Source organism: Candida jiufengensis (genome assembly GCF_024610255.1).
Source record: "Candida jiufengensis strain CBS 10846 chromosome Unknown scaffold8, whole genome shotgun sequence".
Classification (NCBI taxonomy): Eukaryota; Fungi; Ascomycota; class Pichiomycetes; order Serinales; family Debaryomycetaceae; genus Lodderomyces; species Lodderomyces jiufengensis.
Window position 1 is genome coordinate 505,063 of NW_026261555.1, and position 15,134 is coordinate 520,196.

Here is a 15,134-nt window from a genome sequence, read left to right on the forward strand (position 1 = left end):
CAATATTCGATTTTGCACCCAAAACAACAAGCTAATGCATATCGGTAAATTTATAGATACTTATACCAACATTTATTTTTCTATTATAGTTGGAGCAGTCAAGTTAAAACCAGGAGGATAATCTTCATTATAAATAGAGTCATCTTCAGTTAAACCATAATTATCAAAATTATCTCCCAAATATTTACCGTTATAAATAGTACCATCCCAACAATATCTTTCAAAACATTCTTTACATTGATCAGTTTGTTCTAACCCCAATCTTTCTTCTTCTCTATGAATTATAGCACATCCAACACAAGTATCAAATTCTTCATCCAATGTACCATTCAATCTTGAAGCTACTGCAAATCCGTTTGATATCATTGAGTTTCTTTGGTAAGTATCGTACTCTAACTTTAGTGTTGATGTATTGGTCCAATATGTGAATGGACGATTAGCTATGTATACAATAATTGGAACATCATAAATATTCTCTGTCAATTTTGTTAAATTCTTAGCATCACATCCAAAAAATGTAGGTTTTGAAGTTAAATTTAAGTTACGAAATGATGATTGACCAGGTACATAAGGAAATGGAGTGTTTTCACCAGCTTTAGTAAACTGTCTTTCATAAGTCGTGATTAAAGAAGTTCCATCCGGCCAATTTGTATCTGTATCAGCAGAATTATCAAATGCCAATATAACACTTACATTTCTTTTTAATAATGGATACAACGGAACATTCTGACCATCTTCTCCTCCATCTACCAAGAATAATGATGTTGAATTTTCAATTGATTTATTCTTTGCAGTTTCAGAATAAAACGGATTTGGTTCATACCTTGCAACATCTATATTTGCTTGTTCAAAAGGATCTAATAACACTGAATCAATTAATTCTTTCAAAAAATCAGGTAATGTTGAATTATCAACATATAATATAAGATCATTAAATAAGCTTGATGAAGTACCCATAAAAAATCCAGCATTATCAAAACCTTGTATACATGATTTTCCAGTTGGTAAACCAGAATCTAAATTTGTACCTAAATATTCAGATTGTGCAAATTTACCTAAATATGGAGATTCACTACCTAATTCAAATGGAGTCAATGAAAATACAGTAGTATTTGAAGGTTTTATAATTGTACCAGGCACTCTCCCCAAAGCAACTAAAATAGGGAGTGGACTTGAATAATTCTTGAATGTGGTTTCATTAATAACATCATTAAATCTATAACCAGCTCCATAATAAGATTTTGTTGTAAGTAATGGATAACTCAAAGCTCTACCCCAAACATCAGTAATACTAATTCCAAATCCAGCTTCTTGTTTATCAAAAACTTGTTCTCCAATATCAAATCACATAACTAAATTATCAACAAAATTATCAAAATAGTTTAATATAGAATTTGATAATTGCCAAAGCTTATTCTTATTTATAATTTCATCAACAGTAATTAAATTATTCGAAACAATTGAACCAACTAACCAAGATCCACCAGATAATCCAGCAATATAATTTGATGATTGCAAAATACCACCTAATCCTTTACCATTAACAACTTGAGTTCTTGAATCTAAAGCAGCAAATTGACCAGCTCCAACTAATTGAGCTCTAAATCCACCACCTGAAAAGGCAATACCAATAGTTGGATCAGCTTCATTTAAAAATCTAGTAACATTAAAGTCATCTAATTTTTCCAAGTATGTTGCTAAATTTTCTTTGGCTATTGGATAATGCGAATCAATATAATTTGTTTCATCTTCACTCAAACCAGTTGATGATAATCTAACTAATGAACCCTGAGGACAATCGATTTTTTTCGGTGCATAACCATGAGATTCCGAATGGACATGTCTTGTAATTGTAATTATAATTAAGAATGATATAAATAACATGCAAACTATTATCGTTGTTAACTTATGATTAAGTCTTAAAAATTTGGTTGTAAAAATTAGCATTTTTTATTTTTTTGCAGCACTTTTTTTATGGGGGTATTTACATGAGAACAATAAACAAATGTGCAAAAATCATCAGTATGGGATCAATATACACAATTGATAAATTGATTTACTAATATATCATTTGAATAACAGGCATATTTGAAAACGTTGGAACACAGCTGATTTAATGTTTGATCAGAAAATCGTCTTGTCAATTTCTTAGATGCACTACGTTACGAATTACAATGCCCAAACCTTGTTTTGATAAATTATTATTACATATATTGCCTTAAAAAAAATACAACTCAAATTTTAAGGTTCATGATCTCTCTTTTTCAAATTTGCACCAGTATTGTAAAATCCTGGAGTCGATTTCTGATTATACGAATCGGCACCAAAAGTTAAACCATAATTATCAAAATTATCACCAATTGCTCCTCCTTTATAGAGAGAACCATCCCAACAATATGTCTTAAAACACTGTTTACATTGATCACTTTGTTCTATACCCAACTTCTCTTGTTCTCTTCTTATTATGGCACATCCAACACAAGTAGACCAATCTGTATCAACTGTACCATTTAATCTTGATGCTACTGCGAAACCATTAGATATCATTGAATTTCTTTCGTTTAATTCGTACTCTAATTTGAACGTTGATGTGTTTGACCAGTATGTAAATGGACGGTTGGCAAGATATATGATTAGCGGAACGTCATAAATATTATCAGTTAATGTAGTTAAATTCTTAGCATCACATCCAAAGAAAGTTGGTCTTGATGTTAAGTTCAAATTTCTAAAAGTGTATTGGTCAGGAACGTAAGGAAATGCAAGACCTTTACCTTGAGGAGAAAACTGACGTTCATAAGTCTTGATTAAACTCAGGCCATCTGGCCATTGCAAATTGTCATTAGAATTATCAAATGCAAATATTGTACTTAATTTACGATGTAATAAAGGAACTAAAGGAACATTTTGACCATCTTCTCCACCATCTACTAAGTATAATGTTTTGGAATTGGCTATTGATGTATCTGGATTGACGCTTTTATAAAATGGATTAGGATTGTATTTTGCAACGTCAACGTTCAATTTCTCAAATGGATTAACAACTATATTATTTATCAAATTTGTAATGAAACTAGGTAAACCAGAACTTGCCAAAGACAAGATCACGTTATTAAATAAACTTGAAGAAGTACCCATAATAAATCCAGCGTTATCAAAAGAATTAACACAAGATGATGATGAATTAACAGGATACCCATTATCTAACTTTGTCCCCAAATATTTAGTTTGTACAAATGATTGTAAAGAAGGTGATTCACTCCCAATTTCGTATGGGGTTAATGAAAAAACAGTACTATTTAAATTAATAACTGTTGTCCCGGGTGCTCTACCATCAGCAACCAAAATGGGGAATGGACTATAATGATTTTGAAAATTTGGTTGTGTTATAACATCAGATAACCTAAAACCGGCACCATCATTCTGTGTATTGGCTAATAATTGATAGCTTAATGCTCTTCCCCAGATATCAGTAATACTGACATCATATCCAGCATCTTGTTTTCCATGTACTTGATCTCCAATTTTGAACCATGCTCCAATATCTTTCAAAAATTTCCCACCAGGTGACAAAATGGAATGTTCAGTTTGCCATAATGAATTTTGATTTATCAAGTCATCAATACTTACTAGGTTATTTGATACTAATGATCCTACTAACCATGCACCACCAGATAATCCAGATATATAATTTGATGATTGTAAGATTCCGCCTAAACCCTTTCCGTTAACAACGTGAGTTCTTGAATCTAAAGCTGAATATTCTCCGGCTCCAGTTAATTGAGCTCTATACCCACCACCTGAAAATGCCAACCCAATAGTCGGATTTGCTTTTGATAAGAATGAGCCAACATCAAAATTTGTTAAGTTTACATTTTGAAGAAAAGTAGCTAAATTTTGTTTTGCAACTTGGTATCTTGAATTAATGTATGATTGTTCATCTTGATTTAAACCAGTTGTTGAAGATCTAGTTAGTTGACCTCCTGGACATTGAACTTTAATTGGTGCATAACCATCTGATGAAAATGATAGTACAAATGTTATCTGAAAGATAAGTAACAAAGAATGAAACAACATGACTAAAAATAATTCATAAAAAAACCCTGAAGTGATTGGTATCATAAAATGATCATTAATTATTTACATGATTCTGCAACTTATATATACCATCCAAGAAATTAGTTAAATTTTACATCGTTCCATTTAAGGCACCAAACTTTTCCTAATTTCAAATTAAACCAATTTTGGAGAAGAACAATACACTAAGCTGCAAATCTCATAATTAATTCGTAAATATAAATAATTTTAATGATTTGAAAATGCACGTTGCAGTAAATAAATGTTGTTGCCTTGTTCATGTAGTAAATTCAAAAAATTCAAACAAACGCAAATCTCGTGAAGATCTTTTTAGTTTCGCGTATCATCAATGAACATATTCGTATCTTTTATTCAATCTTTAAAATGTAGTAAATAGTTTCATTTGTAAAGTATCTCACACGTGTGTTTCATGAAATAAGTACATTTTAAGCCTTATCTCTTTGTTCTATTTTTGTTTAGAGAAAAAAAAGTGAAATAAATAAATCTAATTGTTTCAGATGTCAAAATTTGTAACCGTAATTTGTAAATTTTCTATTAAGTACATTAAAATCTTAGCCAAGCTCCAAATCACTAAGGGTTAGTTGAATTTCACCATCCTCGTAATTAAATTTAATAAACTACTGATTAGTAGTTGATCTTCAGAGATTTTATCAATCCAAATGCATGGTGTTAAAAGATTGAAGAATTCTTTTCACAGTAATAGCTGCGGCTTATTTATCTGATTAAATTAGTTAAGAAAAAAGGAAAAAATACGAATTAAACTATTATTAGAAGCAAAGATAAATAGAAACCATATGAGTTAATTGATAGCTAGACCAAGATCGAATATAAACACTAGAGTAATCATAATCAATGCCACAACTACCGTCAACAGATACTCATCCACGTTATGATCAATTTAGATCTACTCCAACACTACGAGATACGCTAAGTCAAAAAGCTGCAAGTTTAATACATTTATCAAATACGTGTAGGACGTGGTTTTTCGAACAATCAATTACGATTAAAATTTTATTAGTTATAGGATGTGTGATATTAGGAGTGCTAGGTTTGTTGTTTATAATATTTCATAAATTTTTCATACAATTTTTAATCACAGTATCAGATCAATGGCATGATTTAAAATATGGTGGTTTAATAATATTTTCATTAATTTTCATAGTGGGGTTCCCTCCATTAATTGGATTTTCGGCATTAAGTTTTTTAACAGGGATGATTTATGGATTCCCACGAGGTTGGCCAATACTAGCATCAGCTTCTATATCTGGATCAACGGTTTCATTTTTAATTTTTAGATATTTTTTAAATAATCAAGCTCAAAAATTAATGGCATATAATGAAAATTTCAAAGCATTTGCGGAGATATTAAACGATGACAATTCCTTGTTATTATTGATTTTAATTAGATTATGTCCCTTACCTTATTCACTATCAAATGGTGCATTAGCTGCTATCCCCAATTTACCAATCACTACTTTCCTATTAGCTTCGATTATAACATCACCCAAATTATTGATACATTTATTTGTAGGGAGTAAGTTAAAAGATTTAGGTAATGATTCAAGTTCAAAATCGAATAAAATAGTTGATTTAATAAGTATAGTTATTACGGGTAGTGCAGCAACATTGGTGACTTACATAATCTACAATAAGATGCAAGTAAAATTAGCAAGTTTCCATCAAAGGGGTATGGTAAATGATGATGTGCTAGTATTTGGTAATTTTGAGGATGATTTAGAAATGGGAAGTCATAATGAAATTGAATTAAATTCCGCTGATTTTGATACTGATAATTTTATCATTAATGATGACGATGATGATGATGAAGATAACAATGGCACTAATAATGAATTGGAGAATGGTAATGAGGACAACAGATCACAAAAGAGTCTATCCAGTCAAAATAGTAAGAATAGTAAGGGTAGTAAGAGACAGCAAGAGGATTGATTTTTTATTGGATATAGATTGTATTTAGAAATTAATTTAGAATTCTTAGACGTTATATATATATGCATGTAAATTGTTTATTGTCATTTCATTATTTCAACAAGTTAGATTTTCCTTGAATATATTCACCGTTACCACTTAAAATTGTAGTTTTTGGTTGCAAATTGTTGCAAATTTAAATAAAATCACACGAACGCAAGTAAAATTACAAAATCATAACTAAGAGGTTTGATACTCATATGCTCATTTTTATTGACAACTAATCACTTATCAGGTAAAAGTAAATACTCCTTCAACAGCTTTTTACATCTGAAATCAGATATTCATTAACTTTTGATGATTATCGGAATCGAATTTTAAAAAAGGTAGCATCAATTTTAACCAATTAAATTAAATTGAAATTTGATTACTACGCATTACTATATATTAAATAGTCACTAATAAAAATAAGTAGTGTGAATTGTAACAATTTAAGAAATAATTAGAATAATATAATTTAGTATAATAGTAACATACATTTATTAGTAGTAATAATTTATTTATTAATAAAAGATCATTGCTTACTTATTGATATTGATTAATCATCTAATAATTATTAATTTATAACTACTATAACTTCATTTGAAATAACTTTATATAATACACCTGATACAATCAGTTCATAGACCATTGCAAATTTATATCAAAAACTAAATCTCCACTTTATAGAATAATCACCCTTAGCATAAATATATATTTACATCATTCAAAACAAAAATGATAGCAAGAAGATCGTTATCAACAATACAATCAACCAAAAGATTCTTATCACAGGAAATCAAAACTAATACTAATAAAAACAAAAGATACATACAAACAATCCCACTTTCAACAGCCAACCCCAACTCATCATCAAATTTATTTTATAATGATCAAAATAAAGAACCTAAATTAATAGAAAGAAATGATTCAACTTCCCCAATTAATAAATGGTCAAAACATTCTTTGGGGTTCCCATCAGCTCCTATTTCTTTACAATCTCCTAAACCTCAACAACAATCTCAATCAACAATACCAATAAGAAGATCAAGGACTTCAAGATTCAAAAAAGAACCACTTGTTCAACCACAACCAACTCAACAATCACAATCACCAAACTCACAACCAGAAGTAATAGATATAGCATTTGAACCAGAAATTCAAGCAGCATCATCATCCATACAGAATTCTAAATCAACAACAGCATCAACAAAACCAGTATTAGCAACAACTATACCCACAACAAATACATCAACCACACCAAAAAAGAAAAGAACACTAAAACCAAGAAAAGCATTAATCACATTATCGCAAAACGCAATTCAACATCTACAAGCCCTTTTAGATCAACCTTCCCCAAAATTGATAAGAATAGGAGTCAGAAATAGAGGTTGTTCTGGATTAACATATAACTTAGAATACGTTGACCACCCAGGAAAATTTGACGAAACAGTTGAACAAGATGGGGTTAAAGTATTAATAGATTCCAAAGCTTTATTTTCTATTGTTGGGTCAGAAATGGATTGGTTAGATGACAAATTAAGTTCAAGATTCATTTTTAAAAATCCGAATTCAAAGGGAACTTGCGGTTGTGGTGAATCTTTTATGGTTTAGTTAAAAGGAGATAATTTATAGAATAATAAGTAACGCAGTAATGAAAAAGAAATGTTTATTTAATTTATGAACTAATCACTGTAGTCTTTTTTGATTTTACTGTATTTTTCTACATTCAAAATAAGTAGCATCAACATCATTAGGTAAAGAACAAAAAAATTCATTTTTTTGCATAATTTTAAATAATTCAATTGAATTCATTTGTAATTTAAGACAAGTTTTACCACCATCGTTATTTGATGTACATATTATACTTTTTTTCAAATCTTTTTCACCATCAATTATAAATAAGTTTGAAATTGGATAGTTTTCAATGAACTGGGAAACAGTGTTTGAAATTTCTTCTGGAGATTTCGATCCGTTTATTTGTTCTACATTGATATTCGTTGAAGCGGAAGTGGTGGGTGAATCAGTAGTTGCATTTGATGATAATTGTTTATGACTCAATTGATTTAAAGTAATTTCTATATCTGATTCTTCTTTATTTAATGAGTTTTGATATTGTTGAGTATCTTTCGGATATTCTGATATGGGGGCGGTTAATTGACTATGTGATCTTTGTTGTAATTGTACTGGCGGTTGTGGTTGAGAAGGGGGAATTTCTGTCTTGGTTGAACCAAATGATAACCAGCCCATTTTGTTAGTTCTTAGGTAGGTTTTAATTGAGTTATTTGGTGATATGTGTAATGTATTGAATTTTATGGTTAAGAGTTGCTAAATATATTTACTTATATTACCATGTCTATATACAGGATTATTAATAGAATTCTATTTCAGGGCCATAAATGATTAAGAAAATGCTTCCCAAAACCAACTTCCTTCTCATTCAAAGTACCCCTGAGTTCACTAACTCAAAAACATAGCTTCAAACTTTCATCCATCCTCATCAAAGTAGTATGATATTGTTTATAAGTTAATAATTCCAAAGGTATAGATTTTTGATTTTTCAATTTCTTACCTTTTTGACCATCACCCTTTTCAACAGCGGTATTATCCTCATATTCAGCCAAAATCGAATTGATTTCATCAATCCAATTGAATTTATAATCATACTTGATTAAGGGGGGACAATCATAATCCATCCTCAAAATAGTACTAATAACTCGTGATTCAGTAGTATCTATACTTGCGTCTATCTCGTCTTGCTCACTAAGTATGTATTTTTCCATTTGTGGATTTTTGGTGGAGGTTGTATGATTGAATACAAAAGCTAGTGTGTTTGATATTCTACTGACAATTTCGTCATTCGATAAGGGAGGTAAATGCAAAATTTTTTCACGTTTTAAATTATAGTTGGAGTGTTTGAACTGTCTTTTTAGTAGTGTTACATAGTCATCTGATGTGATCGTTGGTGTATGATAAGGTGATCCTTCAACTTTATAAAGTGATGAAGTACATTCGAAATTCCTTAACTTGTAAAATCTTTTGTAGTATGCTTTGAGTTGTGATTTAAAGTTCGGGAGTGCGGTGATCTGTTCTTGTGTTGTTGACAAGTTGATTGTTGGTGTGTGAAATATTAGACCTTTTGTATTTTTTCGAAGTGTGAACTTGGTATGGTTCATTAATATCTAGTAAGATTTTTGGTATGCTACTATTTTTTTTTCTGGTGATAAATAATTTTGGTTGCAAAAAATCGATTATGAAATTATAAACAATCAAGAATTATGTCAATTAAGATAAGAAGAGGTGATGATTATTATATACTAGGCCATGATTTACCCACAATCTTAAATACTGTAATTATCCCAGCGCCAAAATTATCAATAAATTTCAAAATCTTTATTAACAACCACCAACTAACAGAAGAAGATTCTGACAACGAACTATTTCAACTTACGTCAACAAAATTTCATAGCTTTTGGAGCAGGTGCAGGTACTCAAGTACAATTGATGTTTCAGCAGAATCCGAGTACTCATTTTCAGTTATTTGTCAGGACCAGATATTCTTAGACTCGAATTCATTAACTAAATTATCATCCATTGATATCTCATTGACTTGTTTAACATACTCACTAAACATACCATTAAAAGATCTACTAGGTACTTTCAACTATTTATTGACATCTTGGTTCATATCAGTTGAACTACAATACCCCTGTGTATTTTCCATAATTGGTAGAAAGTTCATCGAATTGAATTTATATTGGTACAAAAAGATGAAATTAGAATTTTTGAAAGATTTTGGAATAATCAACTCGGAGAAGGTTATACCACGATACGTTGATATTATAAAGGAGAAATTTACTACTTCAAGTTTATTGAAAGATTCTAGTTCTTATTCTCATGTATATGATCAAGATCTGTCAAAAGTTAGTGATTTTTCTAGTATTGTTAGATCTTATTCATTAAATTTGATTGATCTAATAGAAATTGAATGAATCTATTGGCAATCAAACTGTCATGTTTTCTCATTCACAATTAGTCATCATTCATGGCCAATCACTTTACTAAGAAATTATAAATTAGAATTATTATATTAACTAGTTGTGTCAAATTAGTTTCCCCCAAACTGTTATTTTTCCGAAATCTTAAAGTGGAGGGGTTGTTAATCGGCCGAATTATTGAAAATTTCATTTTAGTCTATAAAAGCATCGACATCTTCCTCCAAAAATAAACACTAAGAAAGTTCATATATTCATTATAACTCGAATAATTCACTCAATTAATTTCAAATCAAATGTCACAGTCATTAAATTTAGCCATTGTTGGTACAGGTATATTTGCAACCGATACTCATTTACCAACTATACAAAAGATACAAAATTTAACACCAGTTGCAACTTATAATAGAACCAAATCAAAAGCTGAAGCTTTTGCTGAGAAAGCAGAAATACCGAAAGATAAAGTTTATGATTCATTAGATGAGATTTTCAAAGATCCAAAAGTAGATTTTGTTGATGCTTTATTACCTGTACAATTTAACTTAGATGCTGTTAAATTAGCAATTGCCAATAATAGACCAATATGTTTTGAAAAACCAATAGCTGCTAATTTGGAACAAGCTAAAGAAATTGTTGAACTTAGCAAAAAAACTGATTTACCAATTGCAGTATTAGAAAATTGGTCATTTTTAAAAGCTATTAAAATCTTAAAGAATGATATTTTACCTCAAATAGGTGATATTATTGGGTTTACTTATAATGCAACAGGACCATGGAATGATAACAACAAGTATTTGGCAACTGGATGGAGATTAAAACCAGAACATATTGGTGGGTTCTTAAGTGATGGTGGAGTACATCAATTAGCTTTATTAACTGATGTCTTGGGCGATGTCGAATCAATCAGTGGATTAACTAAGCAAGTAAGAGAACAAAGTGGTACTGATGATATATTATTTTCTACAATGAATTTGAAAAGCGGAGTTATAGGTACTTTTACATATGGTTCTGCATTTGGTGCAACGGATAAATCTACGAGTTTTACTATATTTGGAACTAATGGATCTGTGGTTTATGACTGGTCACCATCTTTGAACAAACCAACTATAACTTATCAAACTGGAACTAGTGGACAAACTAAAAGTGATAAACAAGTAATTGAAATAGACGAAGTAAACACATTCGAAGAGGAATTTAAAAACTTTGCGGAAGCTGTTTCCAAAAAAGACAAAAGTTTGATTGTTGTACCACCAGCTAAAGCTTTCCATCATTTAGCTATTGTCGCTGCTGCTTTAGAGTCTTCTGCTAATGGAGGTTCAAATGTTAAAGTAGAATTAGCTTAGATCTAGATAAAAGACTATTACTTGATAATGCTTTGTATTACAATTCATCTACTAATCTATCTGTTACTAATGTAGATATAGTTTCCTCTAATATTTCCGACAATTTTTCGATTGTTGTAGCTATTGATGTTAACTCAGTTGTCGTTGATGATGTATCAGTAATTGTTGATAGTAGATCAGTAGCAGCTGTGGTCGCAATCATAGTGGCCGTTATAAGTTCTTGTTTAACTCCATCAAAATCTCTTTTGGTTTTAAATCCACTCAAAATCCAACCAAATATGTTAAAAATCTTAAAAAACGACCACAACAAAATCCTTATAGGTCTTCGTAATACTCTTCTATAAATGACCCAAATACAACACAACAAAAAAAATCCAATACTCAAATAAATTCTTTGTCTATCTTGTTTGTCTTGTTTTTCAATAAATTTTATTATCCCTCTTGATTTATTCAATAAATCACCAAATTGTATGAAATTCTCATTTAATTTAGCTAAATCTTTAGTCTGTTGATCAATAGAATCAATATTTAATTCTGATTGTAAAATCGAGGCAGATAATAAATCTCTAGAAGTTTGTAAAGATGATGTTATTTTGGTGTTTTGATCATGTATTTGTTGTGCAATCGATGCTTCGTTTGTCTTTTGGGCTGCTCGATTGGAAAATAGTTTATCTCTCATTTGTGATTCTGAAAGTTCTTCGTCTGCTGTTGGTTGGAATAAATTGAAATGTTGTAATCTCCATTGTTGTAGGTTCTTATCTTGAGTATCATTGATGTAAATTTCCAAGTATTTTAACTTTGATTTTAATGATTTGTATTTTAATTCATAGATTTGGTAAGTGGAAGTGTTGACAGTTTTGGAATTGTTTAATTTTAATATTCGAAGATAGTCTTTAAATGCTAATAACTTTTGATGGATTTTTGATAATATTTTGGTGCTTGCTTTTGAATATTCAGCTTCCTCTTTCAAATCTATTGTTTGAACTAATGCATCTAGCTGAGCAAATGTTTCATTCTGTAATTGATCTAGCCTTTCATATATCTCCATTTTTGTATAGCTCTTTGATCAGATCAAGTGTATGAAATTGGCTCGCAAAAATAAATAGTTGTAAAATCAAATCCGAAAATTCACTACAACAATGTTTTGCAACTAAAAATCAACTTACCACTCTACTTTAAATGACAAAGAAAAAGGGCACCAAAAAGCCCATGGATCCATCCAAAATAACCCCACAATATATAGAGGAACAACGACGACTACGAAATGAACGTAAGGAAGAAGAGCGCAAAGTAAAAGAAGCTCAAGGTATATTTGATTCACCAGAGCCAATAGATAAATTTATTAAGAGACCTGTTTTAGAAGTTCAACCACAAGATAGTACCAAATTTAACGTTACTATAATGAGTTATAATATTTTGGCTCAATGTTTAATTAGAAGAGATTTATATCAAACTAATGGTAAGATTTTAAAATGGTCAGTAAGGTCTAAAATATTATATGAAGAAATCAAATGGTATAACCCCACAATACTATGTTTACAAGAATGTGATAAATTTCAGTACTATCATTTTTGGCAAGAGGAATTGAGCAAGTTGGGGTACGAACCAAAGTTTTATAGATATAATACTAAAAATCATGGATTAGTTATTGCATTTAAGTCCGACTTTTTCATTTGTAAACATCAGTCGTTTATAAAGTACGATAATAATATTGAATATTCTCCAGACCAAATAAAATTACCAGAAGCTAGAATTATTACTAAAAATGTGGGATTCATGTGTTTTCTAGAATTCAAACCAGAATTAGTTAGAAAATACCCATATTTAGATGATAGAAACGGTATGATAGTAGGAACAACCCATTTATTTTGGCACCCATTTGGTACATTTGAGAGAAGTCTACAAACATATATGATACTACACAAGTTCAAACAATTTCAGCATGTTTTGAAAGTGCTATACAAGAACGATATAGGATTTTATTCATTTTTCACTGGTGATTATAATTCAGAACCATTCGATGCTCCATATTTATCAATAACTACCAAACCCATTACATATGAAGGGCAAGTCAAAAATGCTCTAGGTTGCTCTTTAAGCTATACCTTCTCGAAAGAAAGAGCTTTAGATCTGGAAGATGAAGAGGAAGAAGAAAAGGAAGAAGAAGAAGAAGAAGAAGAGGAAGAAGAGGAAAGCTCTGATAGTGCAGACGAAGATAAAGCATCAGATAAGAGTACCCAAAGGGAAACCGAACGTCAAAGCAATCCAAGTGATCCGGAACCAGAACAATTTGTACCAACCGAAGAGCAAGAGACAACTATGAAACAATTGGAAGATGCTCACAACGACTTGGATGTTCAAGCAATATCATTATATTCAATAGGTTATAAATTTATTGATCCCAAGAATGCAACAAATACTCAAGACGAACCAAATTTCTCGAATTGGGTAGATAAATGGAATGGTATGTTAGATTATATAATGCTATTAGTGCCGTGGAATAAAGAAGAATCCAGAACTACATTAATTGAAAAAAAATCACCAAAATACCTTGAAAAATATGGAATTAAATTAATCAAATTATTAAAATTACCTTCACCTAACGAAATGGGACCAAAACCTAATGGACAACCAAGACTTTATCAATATCCATCTGATCATTTATGTATAATGAGTCAGGTAGAACTTCTATAGAACCTAAAAAACAATAACATTTACCTAGATAACATTGTATCTACTAAATCTTCTAATGGCCCATAATCTTTTCTACTTATTAAATCAAATTCAGTAGCAAATAACACGTAATGTTTTAAACTTGTATTCAAATGACTTTGTAATCCTAATTCACTAATTTCATGAAAATGATGACAATATATATGTGCATAAATTCTAAATAACCTTTTGAATATAGTTTTAACTAATGTTGGGAATTGATGTGGGAATGGCGCTCCTATCTTAGATGGAAAAATATTGTCATTATCAAAAAAATTTTGAACCCAATTCATTAAATTTTCAATATATTCACAAGCAGGTAAGGATATTGGTCTTTTTGGTGAAGAAATCATAGTAGCATTATTATAAGTGTTTGAAATAGAACTATCATTCAGTATTGAAGGTGCAGGATTTGAATCTTGCCATAAATATTCATATTCTTCAGTTGCAATCATTTTTGGACATGTTACTGGTGAACAAAATTCAGTAATTGCACCATATAACATATTAGTTTGGTTGTAAAAATCAACAACATGAACAGCTAACCATTCATTAACATCTTCATCTTGTGGTAATTGTACTGCTTGAATTAATGCATTATCTGATCCTAATGTTTGTTCTGCATAATTTCTAATATCTTTATGTGATGATACGGGTTGACCTGATTGTTGTTGTTGTTGTTGTTGCTGCAGTAAAAGATTGGGGTCTTTGTTTATTGTCAGGTATTGATTTAATGGAACTTGTTGATGTGGATTTTGTTGTTGTTGTTGTTGTTGTTGTTGTTGTGGATTTGGAAAAACAGTATTATTTATGGGTTGTGGACTTGATATTGCTGATGATTGCTTCAATTTAAAACCTCTTGTTGATCTTAACGAGTGTGTATTGAAGTTCTGAAACAAGGCCATTATATATATATGTGTTTAAGTGAATGATGGTAAGAAAATATAATGAATTAAGTAAAAGTAAGTTGTTATGAAAGTGAATTGTAAATCAAGTTATAAAAAATATTGTAATGTTTTGAAAA

The 15,134-nt window shown here is 30.1% G+C and overlaps 10 protein-coding genes and 1 pseudogene across 11 annotated transcripts; 5 read left to right on the plus strand and 6 right to left on the minus strand. All coding sequences in view use genetic code 12, as the record gives it.

Annotated features, from left to right (window-relative positions):
* Window positions 1-72: 72 nt before the first annotated feature.
* On the minus strand, window positions 73-1,884 carry KGF54_000518 (annotated as a pseudogene). The gene is made up of 2 exons: window positions 1,475-1,884; window positions 73-1,270 (listed from the first exon to the last, which is right to left on the minus strand). Coding segments are annotated over exons 1-2 (1,608 nt in total).
* A 357-nt stretch (window positions 1,885-2,241) lies between these two features.
* Window positions 2,242-4,074, minus strand: KGF54_000519 (uncharacterized protein; the record flags this gene model as incomplete). The annotated part of the gene is made up of 1 exon (XM_051765958.1): window positions 2,242-4,074. One exon carries the CDS (start codon window positions 4,072-4,074, stop codon window positions 2,242-2,244), a length of 1,833 nt encoding a protein of 610 aa, XP_051622508.1.
* An 873-nt stretch (window positions 4,075-4,947) lies between these two features.
* Window positions 4,948-6,042, plus strand: KGF54_000520 (uncharacterized protein; the record flags this gene model as incomplete). Its single annotated transcript, XM_051765970.1, has 1 exon — window positions 4,948-6,042. One exon carries the CDS (start codon window positions 4,948-4,950, stop codon window positions 6,040-6,042), a length of 1,095 nt encoding a protein of 364 aa, XP_051622509.1.
* Window positions 6,043-6,798: 756 nt separating this feature from the next.
* Window positions 6,799-7,674, plus strand: ISA1 (Fe-binding Fe/S cluster assembly protein; the record flags this gene model as incomplete). The annotated part of the gene is made up of 1 exon (XM_051765981.1): window positions 6,799-7,674. One exon carries the CDS (start codon window positions 6,799-6,801, stop codon window positions 7,672-7,674), a length of 876 nt encoding a protein of 291 aa, XP_051622510.1.
* Window positions 7,675-7,770: 96 nt separating this feature from the next.
* Window positions 7,771-8,310, minus strand: KGF54_000522 (uncharacterized protein; the record flags this gene model as incomplete). The annotated part of the gene is made up of 1 exon (XM_051765992.1): window positions 7,771-8,310. One exon carries the CDS (start codon window positions 8,308-8,310, stop codon window positions 7,771-7,773), a length of 540 nt encoding a protein of 179 aa, XP_051622511.1.
* A 215-nt stretch (window positions 8,311-8,525) lies between these two features.
* On the minus strand, window positions 8,526-9,236 carry KGF54_000523 (uncharacterized protein; the record flags this gene model as incomplete). Its single annotated transcript, XM_051766003.1, has 1 exon — window positions 8,526-9,236. The coding sequence occupies one exon, from the start codon at window positions 9,234-9,236 to the stop codon at window positions 8,526-8,528; it is 711 nt and encodes a 236-aa protein (XP_051622512.1).
* A 102-nt stretch (window positions 9,237-9,338) lies between these two features.
* On the plus strand, window positions 9,339-10,052 carry KGF54_000524 (uncharacterized protein; the record flags this gene model as incomplete). Its single annotated transcript, XM_051766014.1, has 1 exon — window positions 9,339-10,052. One exon carries the CDS (start codon window positions 9,339-9,341, stop codon window positions 10,050-10,052), a length of 714 nt encoding a protein of 237 aa, XP_051622513.1.
* Window positions 10,053-10,351: 299 nt separating this feature from the next.
* On the plus strand, window positions 10,352-11,398 carry KGF54_000525 (uncharacterized protein; the record flags this gene model as incomplete). The annotated part of the gene is made up of 1 exon (XM_051766025.1): window positions 10,352-11,398. One exon carries the CDS (start codon window positions 10,352-10,354, stop codon window positions 11,396-11,398), a length of 1,047 nt encoding a protein of 348 aa, XP_051622514.1.
* Window positions 11,399-11,435: 37 nt separating this feature from the next.
* SEC20 (Sec20p) lies at window positions 11,436-12,446 on the minus strand (the record flags this gene model as incomplete). The annotated part of the gene is made up of 1 exon (XM_051766036.1): window positions 11,436-12,446. The coding sequence occupies one exon, from the start codon at window positions 12,444-12,446 to the stop codon at window positions 11,436-11,438; it is 1,011 nt and encodes a 336-aa protein (XP_051622515.1).
* A 131-nt stretch (window positions 12,447-12,577) lies between these two features.
* Window positions 12,578-14,092, plus strand: KGF54_000527 (RNA exonuclease; the record flags this gene model as incomplete). Its single annotated transcript, XM_051766047.1, has 1 exon — window positions 12,578-14,092. The coding sequence occupies one exon, from the start codon at window positions 12,578-12,580 to the stop codon at window positions 14,090-14,092; it is 1,515 nt and encodes a 504-aa protein (XP_051622516.1).
* A 20-nt stretch (window positions 14,093-14,112) lies between these two features.
* On the minus strand, window positions 14,113-15,015 carry MOB1 (Mob1p; the record flags this gene model as incomplete). The annotated part of the gene is made up of 1 exon (XM_051766058.1): window positions 14,113-15,015. The coding sequence occupies one exon, from the start codon at window positions 15,013-15,015 to the stop codon at window positions 14,113-14,115; it is 903 nt and encodes a 300-aa protein (XP_051622517.1).
* Between the last annotated feature and the right edge of the window lie 119 nt (window positions 15,016-15,134).